Raw genomic sequence first — 17,781 nt, forward strand, 5'->3', positions numbered from 1 at the left:
GGGGACAGGTACTGACCTCGTCCAGTTGTGATGTGTGGCAAGTTCTTAGTGTGGTGCTTACTCTGGGCTCTCCTGGATCCTGGGCAACATGACGCACCCTAGCTTCCACCTGCTGGTGGGGAGATCTGCCATTTACAGCCCCAGAAGGGACCGAACCAGAGGGGGCCCCTGCCGTGCCCGGGGTAGAGTGAGACGATATAACGGAGACACTGTGATCAAATGCTGGAAATTCAGAGCAGGGAGACATGTCCTTGGGATGGGGCAGGTGGTCGGTGAGCAAGGCAGGCTTCTTGGCTGGGGTGTAGGGTGGGCACTGAGCCGGATCCCCAAGGCTGGGGGATGGCTCAGAGGAAGGAGACAAGATGTTGAGACGGAGAGGTGGGAAAAGGGAAGGATGTAAATCGGAGCCCTAGGGCACAAAGCAGCAGAAGAGAGGACAGGGGACAGGAAGTGTGACAGGGTCACGTCCAAGTGATCCTCAGGTGTCCACGCCTCCTGCATCACGGTGCGGGTGACGCTGGGTATGGCTGCGCAACGGGGCCTCTTCCCTCGATAGTGAAGACGCCTCCTTTCTGTTTGCCTCTTCTGTCTTCGCTTGGCCCCGAGACACTCCAGTGCTCAGTTTCCGGTCTCATCTTTGCCCACCTGTAGGATTCTGCAGACTGGACCCCCACTTGCGGTAATTCTTGCTAAAGGCAGCTTACGAAGTGCTTTTCACGTATTCGTGTATCCACAGTCGTATCTGGAGCACCTGTTACTGTCCCAGGCTCTGGGGACACAGCCGTGAGTGAGACGTGGTCACGGGAGCTTCGGATGGTTGCAGAGCGTTGTCTGAGCGTTATTCAGAAGAGCTAGGGAATGCCCTTCTTTGGTGCAGGGATTTTGAATGGCTGATGTATACGCTTTAGTATAAGAACAGGAGACCCACAAGGGTGGGGGTTTATCTGTCGGTTCACTGCTGTGCCCCCAGTGCCTAGGACACTGCCTGGCACGTAGGCGCCCAGTAATTGTTGGTCGAATACAATTGCGTGAATACAGAGCACTGATATTGGGAATCCAAGAGAAGAATGTTTTTAGGGCTCAAAACTAATTCAGACACCTCCCTAGATCACTGCTTGATGTGATTTGGATTCCTAAGATTCAGAGAGAGAGCGAGAGAGCGAAAGAGAGTTAAGGAAGGGGGAGAGAGAGAGAGAGTATTTTGCATTAATGCATTATTTCAAGGCTTGGAGCCTCCAGCCTGGTCCAGAATATGGTCAAGCCCACCGTCCACATGTATCGGCACCTGAGTAGCACCCACAGCAGAAAAGTCCATCATACATCCCGTAGAGGACACAGACAGTAAACAAATGCATCCACAAGATCATTTCAGAGAGTGATTGTGGTGATCGTAGACGTCTGTCCTCTGACCCCTCTGTGCTGGGGGAGACTGCCCTGTGCGGACGGAATGGCCAGGACCCCTGCGCCCTCTGGGTTCTCCGTGGTTCTGGCCAGTAGGAAATCCGAGGGTAGAAGGAGAGAAAGGTTGGGGTATGTCCCCCCCCCACCTGCTGCCTCGCTCTCTCCCTGTTGAAGTTTTGACTGTGGCTTTGCTCCTCTAAAGCGTGGCTCTCAAAACGCAGCTCCCAGGGGGCACCTGGCTGGCTCAGATGGTTGGGCGTCCGACTTTGGCTCAGGTCATGATCTCACGGTTTGTGAGTTCGAGCCCCGCCTTGGGCTCTGTGCTGACAGCTCGGGGCCTGGAGCCTGCTTCCGATTCTGTGTCTCCCTCTCTCTGCCCCTCCCCCGCTTGCGCTCTGTCTCTGTCTCTCAAAAATAAATAAACGTTAAAAAAAATTTTAATAATAAAAAAAAAACCCCGCAGTTCCTAGACCAGCAGCATCAGCAGCGCCTGGGAACTTGTTAGAAATGCAGATTCTTGGGCCCCTGCCCAGATGTTTGCTTCAGGGTGGCTGGGCTCCTAGTGCCAACTCCTCCTGGGTGGCTTCCTCTTCCTCAAGCTCCTTTTCCTTGCCTGCCCCTCTGAGTGGGGAAGTGGGGGCTCTCCACAGTTCTAGCCCCTCACCCCATCCGCATTTCTGCGAATAGTCCCTTCACTCAGCTGTCTTCAGTGAGCCCTCCAGGGTGCCGTCTGTTTCCTGCCAGAGCCCCGACTTGGTCCAGATGGCCAGGAGGTCACTTCTGATGAGGCACACCCTCTCTAGGTTACCCGCCGGCTTGCCTCAGTCACTGTCAGCCATTGAGATCTCATGAGTTGGCCACCCTTGCGCTGGGGCTGGGTACCAAGTCTCACCTGTTGGCCACCTGCCTCAGGGCAAGGTGCAGCGATGAGAATACCATACAGGATGTTCCCTCTGGAGGCTGTGGTGGGTATGAACACACGTTCTTGCTTCGTACAAGCAGGGAATCTCCCATGACTTTCTTTTACTAGCCTAACGGGACTGAGCTTTTCCAGGGAGAGATTCAGACCCCACATAAACTGAGACTCCCCGCCAGCCCCTGGGGCATGGGAAGTTTTCAGAACTTTGGGGAGAAACTTCTAGTTTCTTCCTGCCCCTCTTCTCCCCACGGCTGATGGTTTCCTGGCCCCATGGGGGCTGTGGGATCCTCACGGGGGTGCAGATTTGGGTTAATCCTGTGACCCCCGACCTTGATTGATGTTCAGCTCTCCCAGATTGGTTTCCTGGAAGGTCCTGAGATCTCCTTGGGGGGCCGTGGATGTTCTTCAACGCGTGGATCCCCCCCGTACTTTCCCCCTGCACAAATTCCTCCTTTCTGTCCCCTCTGTGAACTGGGGCAGCATTACCCTCCAGGTGGGCCTGTGGGAGCACGGTGGGTCTTCAGGGAGCTCTCCTTCCTGGGGAGGAGAAACTCTTTCCCCTTCTCGATTCTTAGTAGCTCACCGTTCGCCAAAGGGAATAGCATGGGAGGTAGTGGTTGGAGAAAGGGCTCTTCAAGGCGCAAGGATGAGGCAGTTACCAGACAATGCCCATGAACTTGGGGGAAACAACGGACAATGCAGGGCCACACCCCAGACACGGAGTCATAGGGGAACCTGTACAGCCCTGCGGCTGCCACTTGGCAGTGTGGACTCCTGCCCACTGAACTGTCCTAGTTGTACCACCTGGTGGGTGGCACCAACCTTTCGGATCCACCCTGTTACAGGCACTATAGACACAGTAGCTTTGGTGGTTTCCACTCTTTATTAGTCAGGAAACCGAGGCAGCAGGAGGTTGATGTTGCGTCACACAGTAAGTAAGTGATGGAGCCAGGCTGAACCCAGGCTGGTCTGGCTCTCGAGCCCCTGCTCTGAGCCCCACTCCTCGCCTCTACCCGCCACGATGGTGGTCTGTGCATCTATCTGGTCTCCTCTCCGTTAGACTGCAGAGGCCATGCCCCATGTGAGCTACGTGATGATGATGGCCATGATGACAGCCACCGTTTCCTAAGCACCCACTCTGTTCTAGGCATCATGTCTGACCTCTGTGCCCCTGTCAAGTCTTTACAACAGCCTTACAAGCGCTGTACCCATTAGACAGTCAAGGAAATCAAGGCCCAGAAAGACTGGGGACTCGTGTGGCAGGAAACGTCAGGGCCAGGATATGAACCCAGCTCTGCTGATTCCAGAACCCAGACTCTTGGCCATTCTGCTATCTTGCCCTATCTCAAGCTGTTGCTTGAAGGAACGTCCGTTGCGATAGCATGGGCCGTCACTAAGATGGCTGACTATGGTTCTTCTAATGTTGAAAATAGATTTTGTTTTAATTGGAGTGTAAGTTTCAGCCGAGCTACATGTTGGAATCACCCAGGGAACTTTTAAAACCCCACTGAAGTTTAGGTCGCACACTGGTCAATTAAACCAGGGTCTCCGTGAGTGGGACTTGGGCTTCCCAGGGCTGAGAACCACTTAAATTGGATTCCCTCTAGGATCCTTCCCAGCTTTCTTGTTCCACAGTTCACAGAAGATACACTGCCATCAGGTGGCAGTAACATGCCACAGCTCCGTGATCTAATTGACAAGCCTCAGTCTGAAGAGATAAAGTGTACTTATCGTTAGTTTTATACCTCAATTAAATCCCTTAGTTAAACGTATCAACTTACTGATAATTGACACAGATGTTTTAAAAGCTACTTCTAACAGCGTTAAGGCGATATGGTACAGTTTGATATTTTTCTCACAAATGGTTAGCTAATTTTTATCATGGAGACCAAGGGTTTGGAGAAAAAACTTCCTTCCGTGTTTGGATTTCAGTTATTAGACTTGTTGACCATTGAAAGATCCAGTCTTCCTTATGTCATTACTATGATTTTTCCTTAACCTTCAGCATTGTCCTGCACAGGCAGTGTGGGCCAAGTTTGGCCATCTCTGCTCAAACATCTTCTGTTCAGTATTGTCCACGTAAGCAGAAATGGAAGTGTGAGAGCCATTGTATTTGGCCTCTGGTGGATTTTCCTGGTCTGCACTCAGGTATGTTCTCAGGGGATTCCTTTCAGGATCTGATGGCTCTGCACAGTGGGAATGGCTAGCTGCAGTAGGGAATTCTGACAGACTGAGTTGGACTAGAGAGCTAGAAAGACTTTAGGGCATCCTTACTGGTGTGGTCCTGAGCAAATCACTGAAAACCCAGAGCCTTGGTTTGCTTGGGGCACTCTCAGGGTCACATCATTGCAGGTTATTCCAACAAACTGGGAATAGGAAGAGTATTCTCAACTTGACATAGATTACGAAAAACCTACAGCAAACATCATGCTTACTGGTACAAGAGTGAATGCTTTCCCCTAAGATCAGGAACAAGACAAGGACATTTGCTTTTGCCACTTCTTTTCAACATTATGCTGGAGGTTTTAGCCAGAGCAGTTAGGCAAGAAAAAGAAATAAAAGACATTGAGATTGGAAAAGACGAAGTCAAACTATTTGTATTTGTGGATGGCATGATCTTGTATAGAGTAAATCCTAAGAATCCACTAAAAACCATTAGAATTTATAAACATATTCGGCAAGATTGCAAGGTACAAGGTCGATACACAGAAATTAATCTTATTTTTATACCCTAGAAGGGAACAATCTGAAAATGAAATTAAGAAAACAATTCCATGTACAATAGCACCAAAAAGAATAAAATTCTTAGGAATAAATCTAACAAAAGAAGTGCAAAACTTATATGCAACAAACTACAGAACATTATGGAAAGAAATTAAAGGAGATCTAAATAAATGGAAAGGCATCCCATTTTCATGGACTGGAAGACTTAATATTATTAAGGTGGCAATATTCCCCAAATTGATCTACAGATTCAGTGCAACCCATGTTAAAGTTTCAACTGGCTCTTTTCTCAGAAATTGACAAGTTGATTCTAAAATTCACATGGAAATGCAAGAGGTTCAGAATAGCCAAAATCATCTTAAAAATGAAAAGCAAAGTTGGAGGGCTCACTCCATTTCAAAACTTACTATAAAGCTACAGTAATCAAAAACAGGGTGGTACCAGTAAGAAGGATAGACATACAGATCTATGGAATAGAATTGAGAGAACAAAATAAACCCTTCCACTCATAGCCAGTTAATTTTTGACAAGAGTGTCGAGACAGTCCAATGGGGAAAGAATAGCCTTTCAAATGGGGCCGGGACAATAGGACGTCCACATAGAAAAGAATGGAGTCAGACACCTTTGTATACCGTATGCATAAGTCAATGTCCAATAGATGACCTAAAGGTAATGGTTAAAGGGATACAACTCTTGGAAGAGAGAAGAAGAGTAAACCTTCATGGTGTTGGGCTAGGCAAAGCCTTCTGAGATATGACACAAAAGCACAAGCAACAAGAGATATATTGGACTTCATCAACATCAAAGGGCACCGTCGAGAAAGCAGAAAGATTGTTTGCTGAGTGGGACCAAATGTTTGCAGTCAGATATCTGACGAGGTACTTGTATGTGGAATATATAAAGAACTCTTACAACTCAATAAAATGACAAAATAATCCAGTTGAAATGGGCAAAGGATCTGAATAAACATTTCTCCGACGATGAAATGAAAATGGCCAATAAGCACGTGGAAAGATGCTCAACATCACTAGTTCTTAGGGACGTGCAAATCAAAACCACAAGGAGATACTACTTTCCATCTGCAAGGATGCCTATAATAATAATAATAATAATGACACAATAACAAGTGTTGACGAAGATGGGGAGAAATTGGAACCCTCGTACATTGCTAGCGGGACTGTAAAATGTTGCTCCTCCTTTGGAAAACAGTCTAGTGGTTCCCCAAAAAGGTTAAACATAGAGTTACCAGGATTTCCACCCCTACGTATATACCTAAGAGAAATGAAAACTTGCCCACATGAAATCTTGTACATCAATGTTCGTCCAGAGCCAAAAAGCGGACACAAACCCAAAGCCCGATAACCAATGAGTGGATAAATACGATGTGTTGTATCCACACCGTGGAATATTATTCAACCACAAAAAAAGGAACAAAGTGCTGATGCACGCTACAACGTGGATGAACTTTGAAGACATCACGCGAAGAAAACAGTCAAGGAAGCCAGATACAAAAGGCCACATATTGTATGGTTCCATTTATGTGAAATGTCCAGAAGAGGCAAATCTGGAGACAAGGAAAATACATCAGTGGTTGCCCCGTGGTGGGAGGATTGGGGGAAAGGGAGATTGCCTGGTAATAGGTATAGCGTTTTTTTGGGGGGGGGGTGATGAATACGTCCTAAAGTTGATTGTGGTGATGGTCACACAATCTTGCGAATATAGTAGGAATACACTGAAAACCTTTATTTTTTATTTATTAAATTTTTAAAAAATGTTTATTTACTTTTGAGAGAGGGAGACAGAAGCATGAGCAGGGGAGGGGCAGAGAGAGAGGGAGACACAGAATCCGAAGCGGGCTTCAGGCTCCGAGCGCTCAGCATAGAGCCCGACATGGGGCTCGAACTCACGAGCCATGAGATCATGACCTGAGCTGAAGTCGGAGGTTTAACCGACTGAGCCACCCAGGCTCCCCTAAAAACCTTTAAACTGTTACTTTAAATTGGTGAACTGGGGTGCCTGGGTGGCTCAGTCGGTTAAGCAGCCAACTCTTGGTTTTGGTCATGATCTGGCGGTCCATGAGTTTGAGCCCTGCATCAGGCTCTGTGCTCACATTACAGAGCCTGCTTGGGATTCTCTCTCTTTCTCTCTCTCTCTCTCTCTCTCTGTCTGCCCCTCCCCTACTTGCATGCCCTCACTCTCTCTCTCTCAAAAACAAAAAAGATAAACTTCTAGGTGACGAAAAATTTTAACATTTAATGTTAATGTATTTGTCTTTAACCGATGCAATTGCAAAAATACAATTTTTAATTTAATTTAATTTCTTTATGTAGGAAGGAGCCCAACAGGCCAAAATGCCTAGGACCCACAAGGTCTGAACGTGGCCCTGGGTGGCGTCAGTGTGCATTTGGCCACTAAAAGCTTCTCTCTCCAGATTTTGAGAAAACCATAGAACATTAAAGAAAGCATGAAACAATTCATTCAGATCTGTCCGTTCTGGCTTGCCACTGTTCTCTCTCTTTTTTTTTACCCTCACTTCCAGTTGTTGGCTGTCAACAAACATCCCTTTCCATGGGTTCTAATCTTGGTACCTCTGGCTCGCTATGTGGCCCCGGTTGTTCTCTCTGTGGCCCCGAGTCTTATTGTCTTCATCTGTGACGGGAAGCGGGGCCCCGGAGCCTGAGGGAGGAAACGAGCATGACAGAACCACAAGAGTGCCGTCCAGCCCCCTGTGGCCTCATGAATCTTTGGAAGGGGGGACGTCAATAAGACAGGAATCCACTCCTTAGCTTGGCACTCAAGACCCTTTGTGATCTGGCCCCCGCCTTCCTTCTCAGCCTCACGTGCCAGCACACCCTTTATTTATATGGAGCGGGAAGGACGTTCAGGATCCCACAGGGGCTTCCAGGGACCTTCTTAGAGAAGCATTCACAAGCGTCAAGCAGACACATGAGTTGAGAATGCCGGAAGCTTCCAGATCTTTTTTTGCCCTCCAACCCACGTTCGTTCCGTTTGGACACAAAAATCTGTATCCTTAAAATCTGTATCCAGTAAAATCCTTAAACCAGGGATTAAAAGCAGACCCTAAAGGTCAGCCAATCCAGTGCCCCCGGGGGCCAGCTGGGTGGCCTCAGTGAGGCAGGGACGGGCAGGGACCGTGGCCGACTCCAAGGCTCGTCCGCTGTCTGAAGGGGGCAGCTTCCGGCCCGTGTGATTGTGGCTGTGTGCCCTGGGGGCCCAGCACGGCCGGGGTTTCTGAGTCTTCATCTGGGCTCACAAGGCAACATTTTCCCTATGCTGGGATCCTGTGTGGGCCGCACAAAATGTGTCTGTGGGTGGGGGTCCAGCCTGCGCCACCTTTGTGACCGAGGGGCTGGAGGCTGGGCCGTGTGTCCTCAGTGGTCAGCACAGTGCCCAGCATCGAGGAGGCCCCGGAAGAGACTGAAAATTTGCGGTTTCTTATAGGCATAAGGTTTGGGTGTAAGGCTTTCGCTCATTTGTTCATCCGTTGGTTTGTTCATCCATTCATATATTCCTTCAGCAAATATTTAGTTTATAATGTGCTCACTATGTACCAGAAGCCGTTTTAGGTGATAGGGGCCCATCAGGAAGAGAGATGGGCAGACAGGGGCGGGACCTCTGGAATATTGAATAGATTAGCTAGGAAAGGCCTCCCTGAGCAGGTAACATGTGGGGAAAGTGGTAAAAAAGAGGAAAAGTAAACCATTCAGCTCTCTGAGGGAAAAATGCTCCACGTAGAAGTGGCAGCCTGTGCAAAGGCCCTGAGGCAGGGAGGGAAGGTTCCCGGCACATTTCAAGATCAGCAAGGAGGCCGATGTGGCTGGAGTGGAGTGAGTGAGGGGGAAGCTCGTAGGAGACGAGGTCGGGGAGGTGATGGGGGGGCAGATCGCACAGGGCCTGGTTGGCCGCCCTGAGGACTTGGGTTCTGACCCTGAGCGAACTGGGAACCACGGGAGGCTTCTGAACGAAGGGACATGATCCGTCTGTGTGAATAAGGGCAGAAACAGAGAGACCCAAGCAAAGGCTGTGGGCGATGGTGGCTGGAACAGCGGAGGGGGTGAGAAGTGGTCGGATTCTAGATATACCTCCAAAGCCAGAGCCACAGACCAGACGTGGAGATGTGAGAGCAAGAGAGAAGTCAAGGCTGACGCTGCGGTTTTGGCCCGAGCGCGTGGGAGGCCGGAGTTGCCGTTTCCTGAGCGGGGGGCGGGGGTGCACGAGGATGTGGGGCGCGCCCTCGTGGCGCTGACGACTTGTGGGCCGTCCGTCCAAGAGTCACATGCAAAAGCTAGAACTGTCGGGTGACCGGATGTCCCACAGGGGAAGGCCAAGGTGCCGTGAGAGCTTAGAACAGGGAAAGTGTGTCCCCGGCAGGGGGGACGGCACGTGTGGAGGCCTCGTGGTGGAGGGAGCCTGAGGAGTGTCGGGGGCCGAGTTCAGGGGTCCCCGTGAAGGAACTTGGGCTTCATTCTTCAGGAAGTCATCAGAGGGTTTTGAGCGGGAGAGAGAGAGAGAGGGGGAGAGTGTGCGTGTGTGTGCGTGTGTGTGCGTGTGTGTGAGATGTGATCGGAACTGTGTGGCTCCAAAGCATCCCTCTGGCGACAGCAGTGTGGAGGCCCAGGGAGCCCCGCGAGCGGCTGCCCTCATCCTGGTGGGTCTGGATGGGGTTGAGGCCATGGAGGGGGACTGAGGGCTCGGAGCAGGTGCCAGCGACTGGGCTGGATGGGTTGGCTCAGGAGGTGAGAGCGGAGGCGGCCTCCCCGGGGCTGTTCAGCCGAGTTGGCAGCAAACATTCCTTGGGGACACTGACTTTCAGGGAATAAAGGTTAGAGACGCTCGGGTGCCACGCCCACTTGGCGACAGGGCTCAGGGAAGGGGAGAGGCGAAAGCCTGAAGCCCTCGCTGCCTCTCACATTCTGAAAACCCTTCTTTTCTTTTCGAAGGTGAAACATGTCGCAGCTTCATTGACCTGGCCCCAGCATCGGAGAAGGGTAAGTGTGGCCCCCGCTCAGGTCTCAGGTGTGTGAGCCAAGCGCCCTGCAGAGACGCTTCCTGCCCAGGTGGCTTTCCAAAGCCCCATGAGAGCTTTTCCTGCCGCGCTCATGGGCGACGGCTCCCCAGAGGAGCCTGAATCCTGCAGCTCTGAGTTTCTTAAGCTGTTGGGAAGGGGACAGAAGCAGGTGGGGGATCATCTTGTCCCCACCCCCCGCCACCGCCGCACCACTCCCCTCCGCAATCGGGGTGGCCCTGAGAGTCATTACGCTTCCATCCTTCCAGGGCACAGCAGGACTTCCGGGAGGTAGGACGGGTGTGCAGACGTTGGGGTCAGGCTAGACCAGTGTTGGGGGCACTGCCTTGAGCGCAGGATTTGACCTCGGGGGCAGGAAGCCAGATGCCCTGTGTCTGTCATCTCAATAGGCGTGGGGAGGCCCCAGTCACTGTGCAGAGATGACTCCCTGGTGTGTGGGGCCCACGAACAGAGATTCTGCCCCCCCGTGATGCTCCGGTAGGATGGTCAGGGGCCGGCCATCCTGTGGGGTGAGCACAGCAGTCAGGATTAAGTTTAGCCACAGGAATGGTGATCCACAGTAGCTGGCTTTAAAGGACAAATGTGCCTTGCTTTTATAAAAGTTTGGAAGTAGGCAATCCAGGGAGGCTCTGCCCCACGAAGCTCTCAGGATCCGGAACCTTGCTGCCCCTCTCCATCATCTCTGTGCCTTTGTCCTCATGGTCTCAGATGGCGGCTGGTGCTCCAGCGGTCACACCTGCCTTCTGGGAAGCCACTTAGAAGGGTGCAAAGGAGGAAGGGCAAAGCTTGCTGGTCAATTCCAAGGTTTCTAGAAGCTGCCCGCGGCACCTGCTCATGTGTCCTTGGCCAGAACGTGATCCCAGGGCCAGACTCAGCTGCAAAGGAAGCTGGGAAATGAGACCGCTATCCCGGCAACCATGTGCTCAGAGAAGTCAGGGGTTTTGTTATTATGGAAGAGCAGGAGAATGGATGCTGGAGGGTTCGCTGCCGAAGGGACGTAGGGGTGCGGCCGCCTCCCCGCCTGCCCACCCCTGCCCAAGGAGGACGGCTGCCAGGAGAGGGGAGGTGTGCAGGTGTCTTCAGACAGCCTAGAGATGAGGAGAGGGCTCTGGTTCTGGAAGTCAGGGTGGGGAAACTGAGGCAGAAGTCCAGTGCTAGAAACTGTCCCAACAAGGGGGATCTCGGTGTGCCTGTCCGGGGCTTGTGGCCACTCGTGCCTCTTGCTGGTGGGGCTGGTGGCCCTGCAGCGTCTGGAGGTTCGGGGACTGGAGGGTCCGTCTCTGACCCATCCCTGCTGATGGCAGAGAGGGAGTGGGTGAGGGGGACCTATGTCACGGAGGCTGCTAATGTTCCTGTCTCACAGACACTGTCCCCTTGAAGACCTTCAACCAAGTGGCAGCTCATGAGACAGGGACCCTCAGGCCCAGGAAGAGGCCCAGACGCCCCCGCCGAGCAGCCTTTTGGCAGGGGGCACTTCCTCCTCCGTTTCCTCCTTGGCTTTCCCAGCGACTGTGCCCTATGTGGCCGCTACTCGTGGTCACCCCTGAAGTTCTGAGCTGAGCAACCGGGCCCCAGCTTCTAAACCGAGGTCAGGAGGGGCACCTGGGTGGTTCAGCCGGTTAAGCCTCCAATTCTTGGTTTCGGCTCAGGTCATAATCTGTCGATTGGTGGGATCGAACCCCACGTCGGGCTCTGCGCTGACACCATGGACCCTGTCATGCCGTCTCTCTCTCTTTCTCCCTCTCTCTCTGCCCCCCCTCCCCGCTTATGCTCTCCCTCTCTTTCAAAATAAGTAAACTTAACCAAGAAAAGTTGAAACTGAGGTCCAGAAGCGCCAGGAATACTGCTGGGTAATACGGGGCGGACGTTCACGGAGCGGTTCCTCCGCACCAGGTGCTTCCCAGGCGTTAACCAAGAAGCCTCCCCCCAACCTTGGGGGGCGCTGACAGACTCGCCCCACTTGACGGGTGAGGAATCGGAGCCTTAGAGGCATGAAGCCGCCTACGCCTCACATCTCGCGTGGGGCAGAGCCCACGCTTCGGGCCCCCCTGTGCTGTGGCATCTTGCGAGCCCGGCCCCGGGGGCGGCCCTCGAGAACGCCCAGCCAGTGATCCCCCCGAGGCCTGGGAGCTCCGGGCTCAACTGTGCTCCGCATCTGGCTTCCGGGAAGCTCGGCCCGTGTGCGCGCACGTAAGCGTGCGTGTGCGTGTCGGGTTGAGGGCGAGTGTACACGTGTGCCATCAGGTGCTCCCGTGAGTATTGCACACGTGTGTCTCCTGTGTGGACACGCACGCGCGCCGGTGGCTGAGCGTGTGCGTGTGAAAGGGCATGCGCTTGTGTGTCTAAGGGTGTGTGCACGCGTGGGCACGTGTGGAGTGCATACACGCGTGTGTCCATGTGAGCATGTGCATATGAGCATACACGGGTATGTGTGTGCACGTGTGAGTGTCCATGTGAGCATGTGCATATGTATGTCTAAGCGTGAGCACATGTGAGCATGTGTGGAGCGCATACACATGTGTGTCCATGTGCATATGCGTGTCCAAGTGTGAACATGCACGTGTGTGCACGTGTGAGCACATACATGTGTGTGTGAACACACACACACACGTGTCCAAGTGGGAGCATGCACGGATGTGTGTGTGCACGCGTGAGTGTCCATGTATGTGCATATGTGTGTCTAAGTGTGAGCATGCATGAGTGCGTGCACATGTGAGCATGTGTGGAGTGTGTACACATGTCCGTCCATGTGAGCATGTGCATATGTGTGTCCAAGTGTGAACATGCACGTGTGTGCACATGTGAGCGTGTGTGAGTACATACGTGTGTGTGAACACACACACGTGTCCAGGTGGGAGCATGCACAGGTGTGTGTGTGTGTGCACGTGTGAGTGTCCATGTGAGCATGTGCATATGTGTGTCCAATTGCGAGCATGCATGGGTGTGTATGTATGTGCACGCGTGAGCATGTGTGGAGTGTGTACACATGTGTGTCCATGTGAGCACGTGCATGTGTGTCCAAGTGTGAACATGCATGGGTGTGTGTGCACGTGTGAGCGTGTGGAGTGTGTGTCCATTGTGAGAATATGCATATATGTATCCGAGTGTGAGCATGCACAAGTGTGGGTGTGCACGTGTGAGTACATACATATATGTGCATATATGTGTGTCCATGTGAGCACGTGCATATACGTGTCCAAGTGGGAGCATGCACGGGTGTGTGTGTCCACGTGTGAGTGTGTGTGGAGTGCATATACGTGTGTGTCCAGGTGAGCACGTGTGTCCAAGTGTGAGCATGCGTGGGGTGTGTGTGTGTACACGTGTGAGCGTCCATGTGAGCGTGTGCATACGTGTGTCCCAAGTGTGAGCATGCACGTGTGTGTGCGCATGTGCGTGCGTGTGTGGAGTGCATACACGTGTGAGCGTCCATGTGAGCGTGTGCATACGTGTGACCCAAGTGCCAGCGCGCACGGGGGTGTGAGCACATGTGGAGGGTGCGTGTCCACGTGTGAGCACGCACGTGCGTGTGTGTGCCTGTGTGAGCATTGTGGAGCGGGTACACGTGCGTGCGTGTCCGCGTGCAGCGGCGGGCGGGTCGTTCACGCCTCCTCCTGGAAGCAGTCGACCTTTGTTCCTGCTTCTTTTACGAGGACCGAGGGCCCCGGGGAGATTGTATCTTTGTGTTTTCCGGCCTCGTGATTTTCCCTTCAGGGCTTGGCGGCCACGTCAAGGACCTTCTGGCGGCGCATATAAAAACATTTATAAGGAGGCTGAGTGGGCTGGCTTTGCCGCCAAGCTGCAGAACGATTTTCGCGCCCTCCCGGCCTCTCAGGCACGTCAGCTGTCCCCTCAGATCGGCGGGGTTTGTCGCGCAGCTGCTGTGGCCTCTCCCTGAGCCCCCCCCCCCCCCCCGCCCCCGGCCTGGCCCCCCCCCTCCCCCCCCCAGGCCTGCGGGAACGTGACGCTCACGGGTCCGTCCCTGTGCCCGCCTCCCACGGTGACTGTCCGTGTCACGGAAGAGGTCCCCGAGCTGCGGAGACGGAGCGCTGGGTCGGGGCCACGCGGGGAGTCCGGGGCGGGTGTTGGAGCCCGGGTGTGTTCTCGCCCCAAAGCGCACGCGTCTCCTGGCTTCTTGTCCCCGTGCCCGCCCCCTCTGGGACTTCCCTTCTGGTCTGCCGGATACGGTAATGACCACGAGGCTCACACGGACTGGCTTTCACTACCACGTGCCAGGCAGTGTTCTGAGAACGTTACACGCAGGGACTCGTTCTAGTCCTCATTTTACAGGTGAGGAAACGGAGGCATAGAGAGTGAATTGACTTGCCCAAGGTCATATGGTTAGGACGCTGGGTTTGAACCTGAGCCCTTTGGCTCTTAAATACGCCAGGCCTTCCAAGACTCTGTGAGCGGGTGAGTGAATGTGTGTGTGTGTGTGTGTGTGTGTGTGTGTGTGGTCAAGGCTCGGTGTGTGTATGCGTGAGCAGGTACTGCTGTGAGAGCGTGTGCACGGGTGTCTCACGGGTGTGCTTTCATGCTGGTGGGTGAGCGCGTGTGAGAATGGGGGTATGTAAATGTGTGCACAGGTGAGACTGTGCACGTGCATAGAGCCATGGGGCGTGTTCGTGTGTGAGCACGCATGGATGTGTGTGCACGTGTGTGTGTGCACGGATGTGTGCGCATGTGCACAGACGCATGGGTGTGTGTGCGCATGTGCACGTGCATGTGCATAGATGCACGGTGTGTGGGCATGTGTGAGCGTGCATGGATGTGCATAGCTGCACAGCATGTGTTTATGTGTGAGCGTGCATGGATGTGTGTGCACGTGTGTGCAGGTGCATAGATGCATGGTGTGTGAGCGTGCATGGATGTGTGTGTGCACATGTGCATAGATGCACAGTGTGTGTCCACGTGTGAATGTGCACACATGCGTGGATACGTGTGTATATGCGCAGGGATGCATACATGTTTGCGTGCATGTGTGAACGTGGGTGTGTACTGGGTGATACTCCCTGCTCCTCCTGCACCAAGACCTCTGAGCCAAGTTCAGGGTGTCCTCAGACTAGGTCTCCCCTTCTTTTCTTGACCTCCTTCCGCCTGGCAAACCATAGTCACACTTTCAAGGCCCTTCACAAATGGCACCCCCTCTTTGCCATTTTCTCCAGTACCCTCTGGTCCCTTGCTTCCCGACCCTGTCCCCTGGAAAATTATTTGTCTGTCATCAGTATTTTTAGCATGACGTGCATTTTTCTCAGTTTGTGCCTGACCATTTTAGTTTTGTGCTTCACATGGGAAATATCTTTTTGTTTTATACTAGCCTAAGCCACATCCATTTTTCATCTGGATTCCTGCCACGGTCTCTTAACTGCTTACCTCCTTCCATGTTTGCCCCCTGATTCACTTGTGCCAGAATGATTTTTTTAACGTGTAAGTCAGCTCATGCGAATCCCCGTTTAAAACCCGCCCTTGGCTTCTGTCACACTCAGAGAAAAAGCACACGTTCTCATCACAGCCTGTAAGGTGTGTAGGGTCTGGCCCCGTACCTCTGGGACTCGTCTCCTGCGCTCTCCCCTCCCCTGCCGTCACCACACTCCAGCACCCCCGGATCCTTACTGTTCCTTGAGTCAGCCAAACTAGTGTGTGCCTCAGGACCTTTGCACTTGTCATTCCCTGCTCCCAGAGCACTGTTTGCTCAGCTCTCTGCACAGCTGGTACCTCCTCGTCATTCAGGGTTCGGTTTGAATGTCCCAGCTTCAGGGAAGCCTTTGCATCACTTATTACTGCCTGCAGTGTGTTCAGTGCTCGCCTGATTAACACGGTCAGCCCCGCGAGGGCAGGGATTTTGTCTCCTTTGTGACTCATTGTGTCCCCACTGCCCAGGAGGGAAGCCTGGCGCTGACAGGTACTTCACAACACCTGTTGAATGAATGAAAAATCAGCATTGATTTTAACAGTATATACTCTTGGTATGAAAATCATAATAATTCTTTTTTAAAAAAGTTTCAAGGTTTATTTATTTTGATGTTTATCTTTGAGAGAGAGAGAGAGGAAGAGAGAGAGAGAGGGAGAGAGCAGGGGAGGGACAGAGAGAGAGGGAGACACAGAATCCAAAGCAGGTTCCAGGCTCCAAGGTATCAGCACAGAGCTGGACGTGGGGCTCGAACTCAGAAACCATGCAATCATGCCACATCCACCATCGTGCTGGGTAGCAAGCCGCCCTGGAGCGCAGGGGCATTCGGCATTTACTTTTTGCTCCCGTGGTTGGGGGTTATCTTGGTTCCAGGATGTGGTCTGGGCTCACGTCTGTTCCACGTGTGTTCCTTCTGGGGGCCGGGTAGAGGGGACAGAAACGCAAGGTGCCTAACCGCACAAAAACGTTTTCGAGTTTTGCTGGCATCGTATCTGCCAACATCCCATTGGCTAAAGCAAGTCACACGGCCACTGCCAACATCGGCGAGGCAAGAAATACACTACCCACGTGGGGACCTCCGGGTCTGACCACAGCCTCGGGGATGGTTGTGTTGGAATTGGCTCAGCCGGATTTCTGGGCGTGTGTGTGTGTGTGTGTGTGTGTGAGACTCATTGATTTGCAGGTCAAAGTCTACCCCGGTCGTTGTCATCCCAAAGTGACTTATGTATTTCTCCAAAAGGGACCCACATGTTCGGGTGGGTTTCCTTGCCGGGTACCAACTGAACAGCCTCTGCATGCCAGTCATTTGCACGCACGCCCTTCCATGTGACAAACGTTTCCTGAGCACCCACTACGTGGCAAGCTCTAGGCTAAGCTCTGGCGGTGTAGACACGAACGGGGCAAAAAAGTCTCTGCCCTACGGGTGGGGAGAGGGCTAAAAATGGTTAGCAGACTTCGGGGAGGGGCTCCGACAGAGGCTAAAGAATCCACCCTCCGCTGGAAAAGGCAGGAGGAATAATGTTCTGCCGCCTCAGATCCCTGCAGAGAGTCCGGGAAGATGTTGGGGTTCTCCTCCCTTTACCTTATTAACGGTGTTCCCCGGTAAGGATTGGTCCCAAGTCACCTGTCACGGAGTCATGTGGGGAATGCTCCCGGTTCCTACACCCCAGTTGGGAGCTGTCCCTCACAGGTCGATGGGCTGTCACTGTGAAAGAATGAAGGAGCCTCCCGTGACCCATAGTTGCCATCAAGCCTGCACCCTTCAGCTCCTATCTGCTTTTCCTCAGTCCCCATCGACACACACAGTGGAGCACAATTCGGCAAGGGGAGTGGACGGTCTACACCGTGGGTTTGCGCAGAAGAAGCCAGAGTCAAGAGAATACCTCCTACGACGATGCCACTTAGGTAAAACTGGAAAACAGGCACGATGAGTCTAGACTGTGAGAAGTCAGGACAGCGGTTGCCCTCGACGCCTGAATGGGGGACGTGCGGAGGGCCCCGGCGGCTGGCGATGTTCCGATTCTTGGTCTGAGTGCTAGTTACATGGATGTGTTTAGTTTATGAGAAGTCATCAAGCCGTGTAGTTACGATAGATGCGCTTTTTCTGTCTGTATGTGATGCTTCAAGAAAGAGTCAAACAGTTTCCCACACTGAATTCTAAATTATCCTTCCGAAGTGAAAAATCCCACCGTATCAGGGTTCTGCTTGAACCCTTTCCCTGGCTCCCAAGCTTAAATATCCCAGGATGTTTGAACACGGTGTCCGTGGCCCTTTGTGGTCTGG

General features: G+C 52.7%; 1 protein-coding gene across 5 annotated transcripts in view; it reads left to right on the top strand.

The window, feature by feature from the left end:
- Positions 1-17,781, top strand: part of GSG1L (GSG1 like) — a 206,389-nt gene that overhangs the window by 61,445 nt on the left and 127,163 nt on the right. For all 5 annotated transcript variants that reach the window (XR_006197664.1, XM_042921540.1, XM_042921542.1 and 2 more), the window contains exon 2: positions 10,006-10,053. Coding sequence is in view for 4 of the 5 variants with exons in the window: in XM_042921540.1 (XP_042777474.1) it covers positions 10,006-10,053 (48 nt within the window). In the remaining variant the exon portion in view is untranslated. The remainder of the gene's footprint in view (positions 1-10,005; positions 10,054-17,781) is intronic.

The sequence above is a fragment of the Panthera leo genome, chromosome E3, assembly GCF_018350215.1.
Source record: "Panthera leo isolate Ple1 chromosome E3, P.leo_Ple1_pat1.1, whole genome shotgun sequence".
Lineage (NCBI taxonomy): Eukaryota > Metazoa > Chordata > Mammalia > Carnivora > Felidae > Panthera > Panthera leo.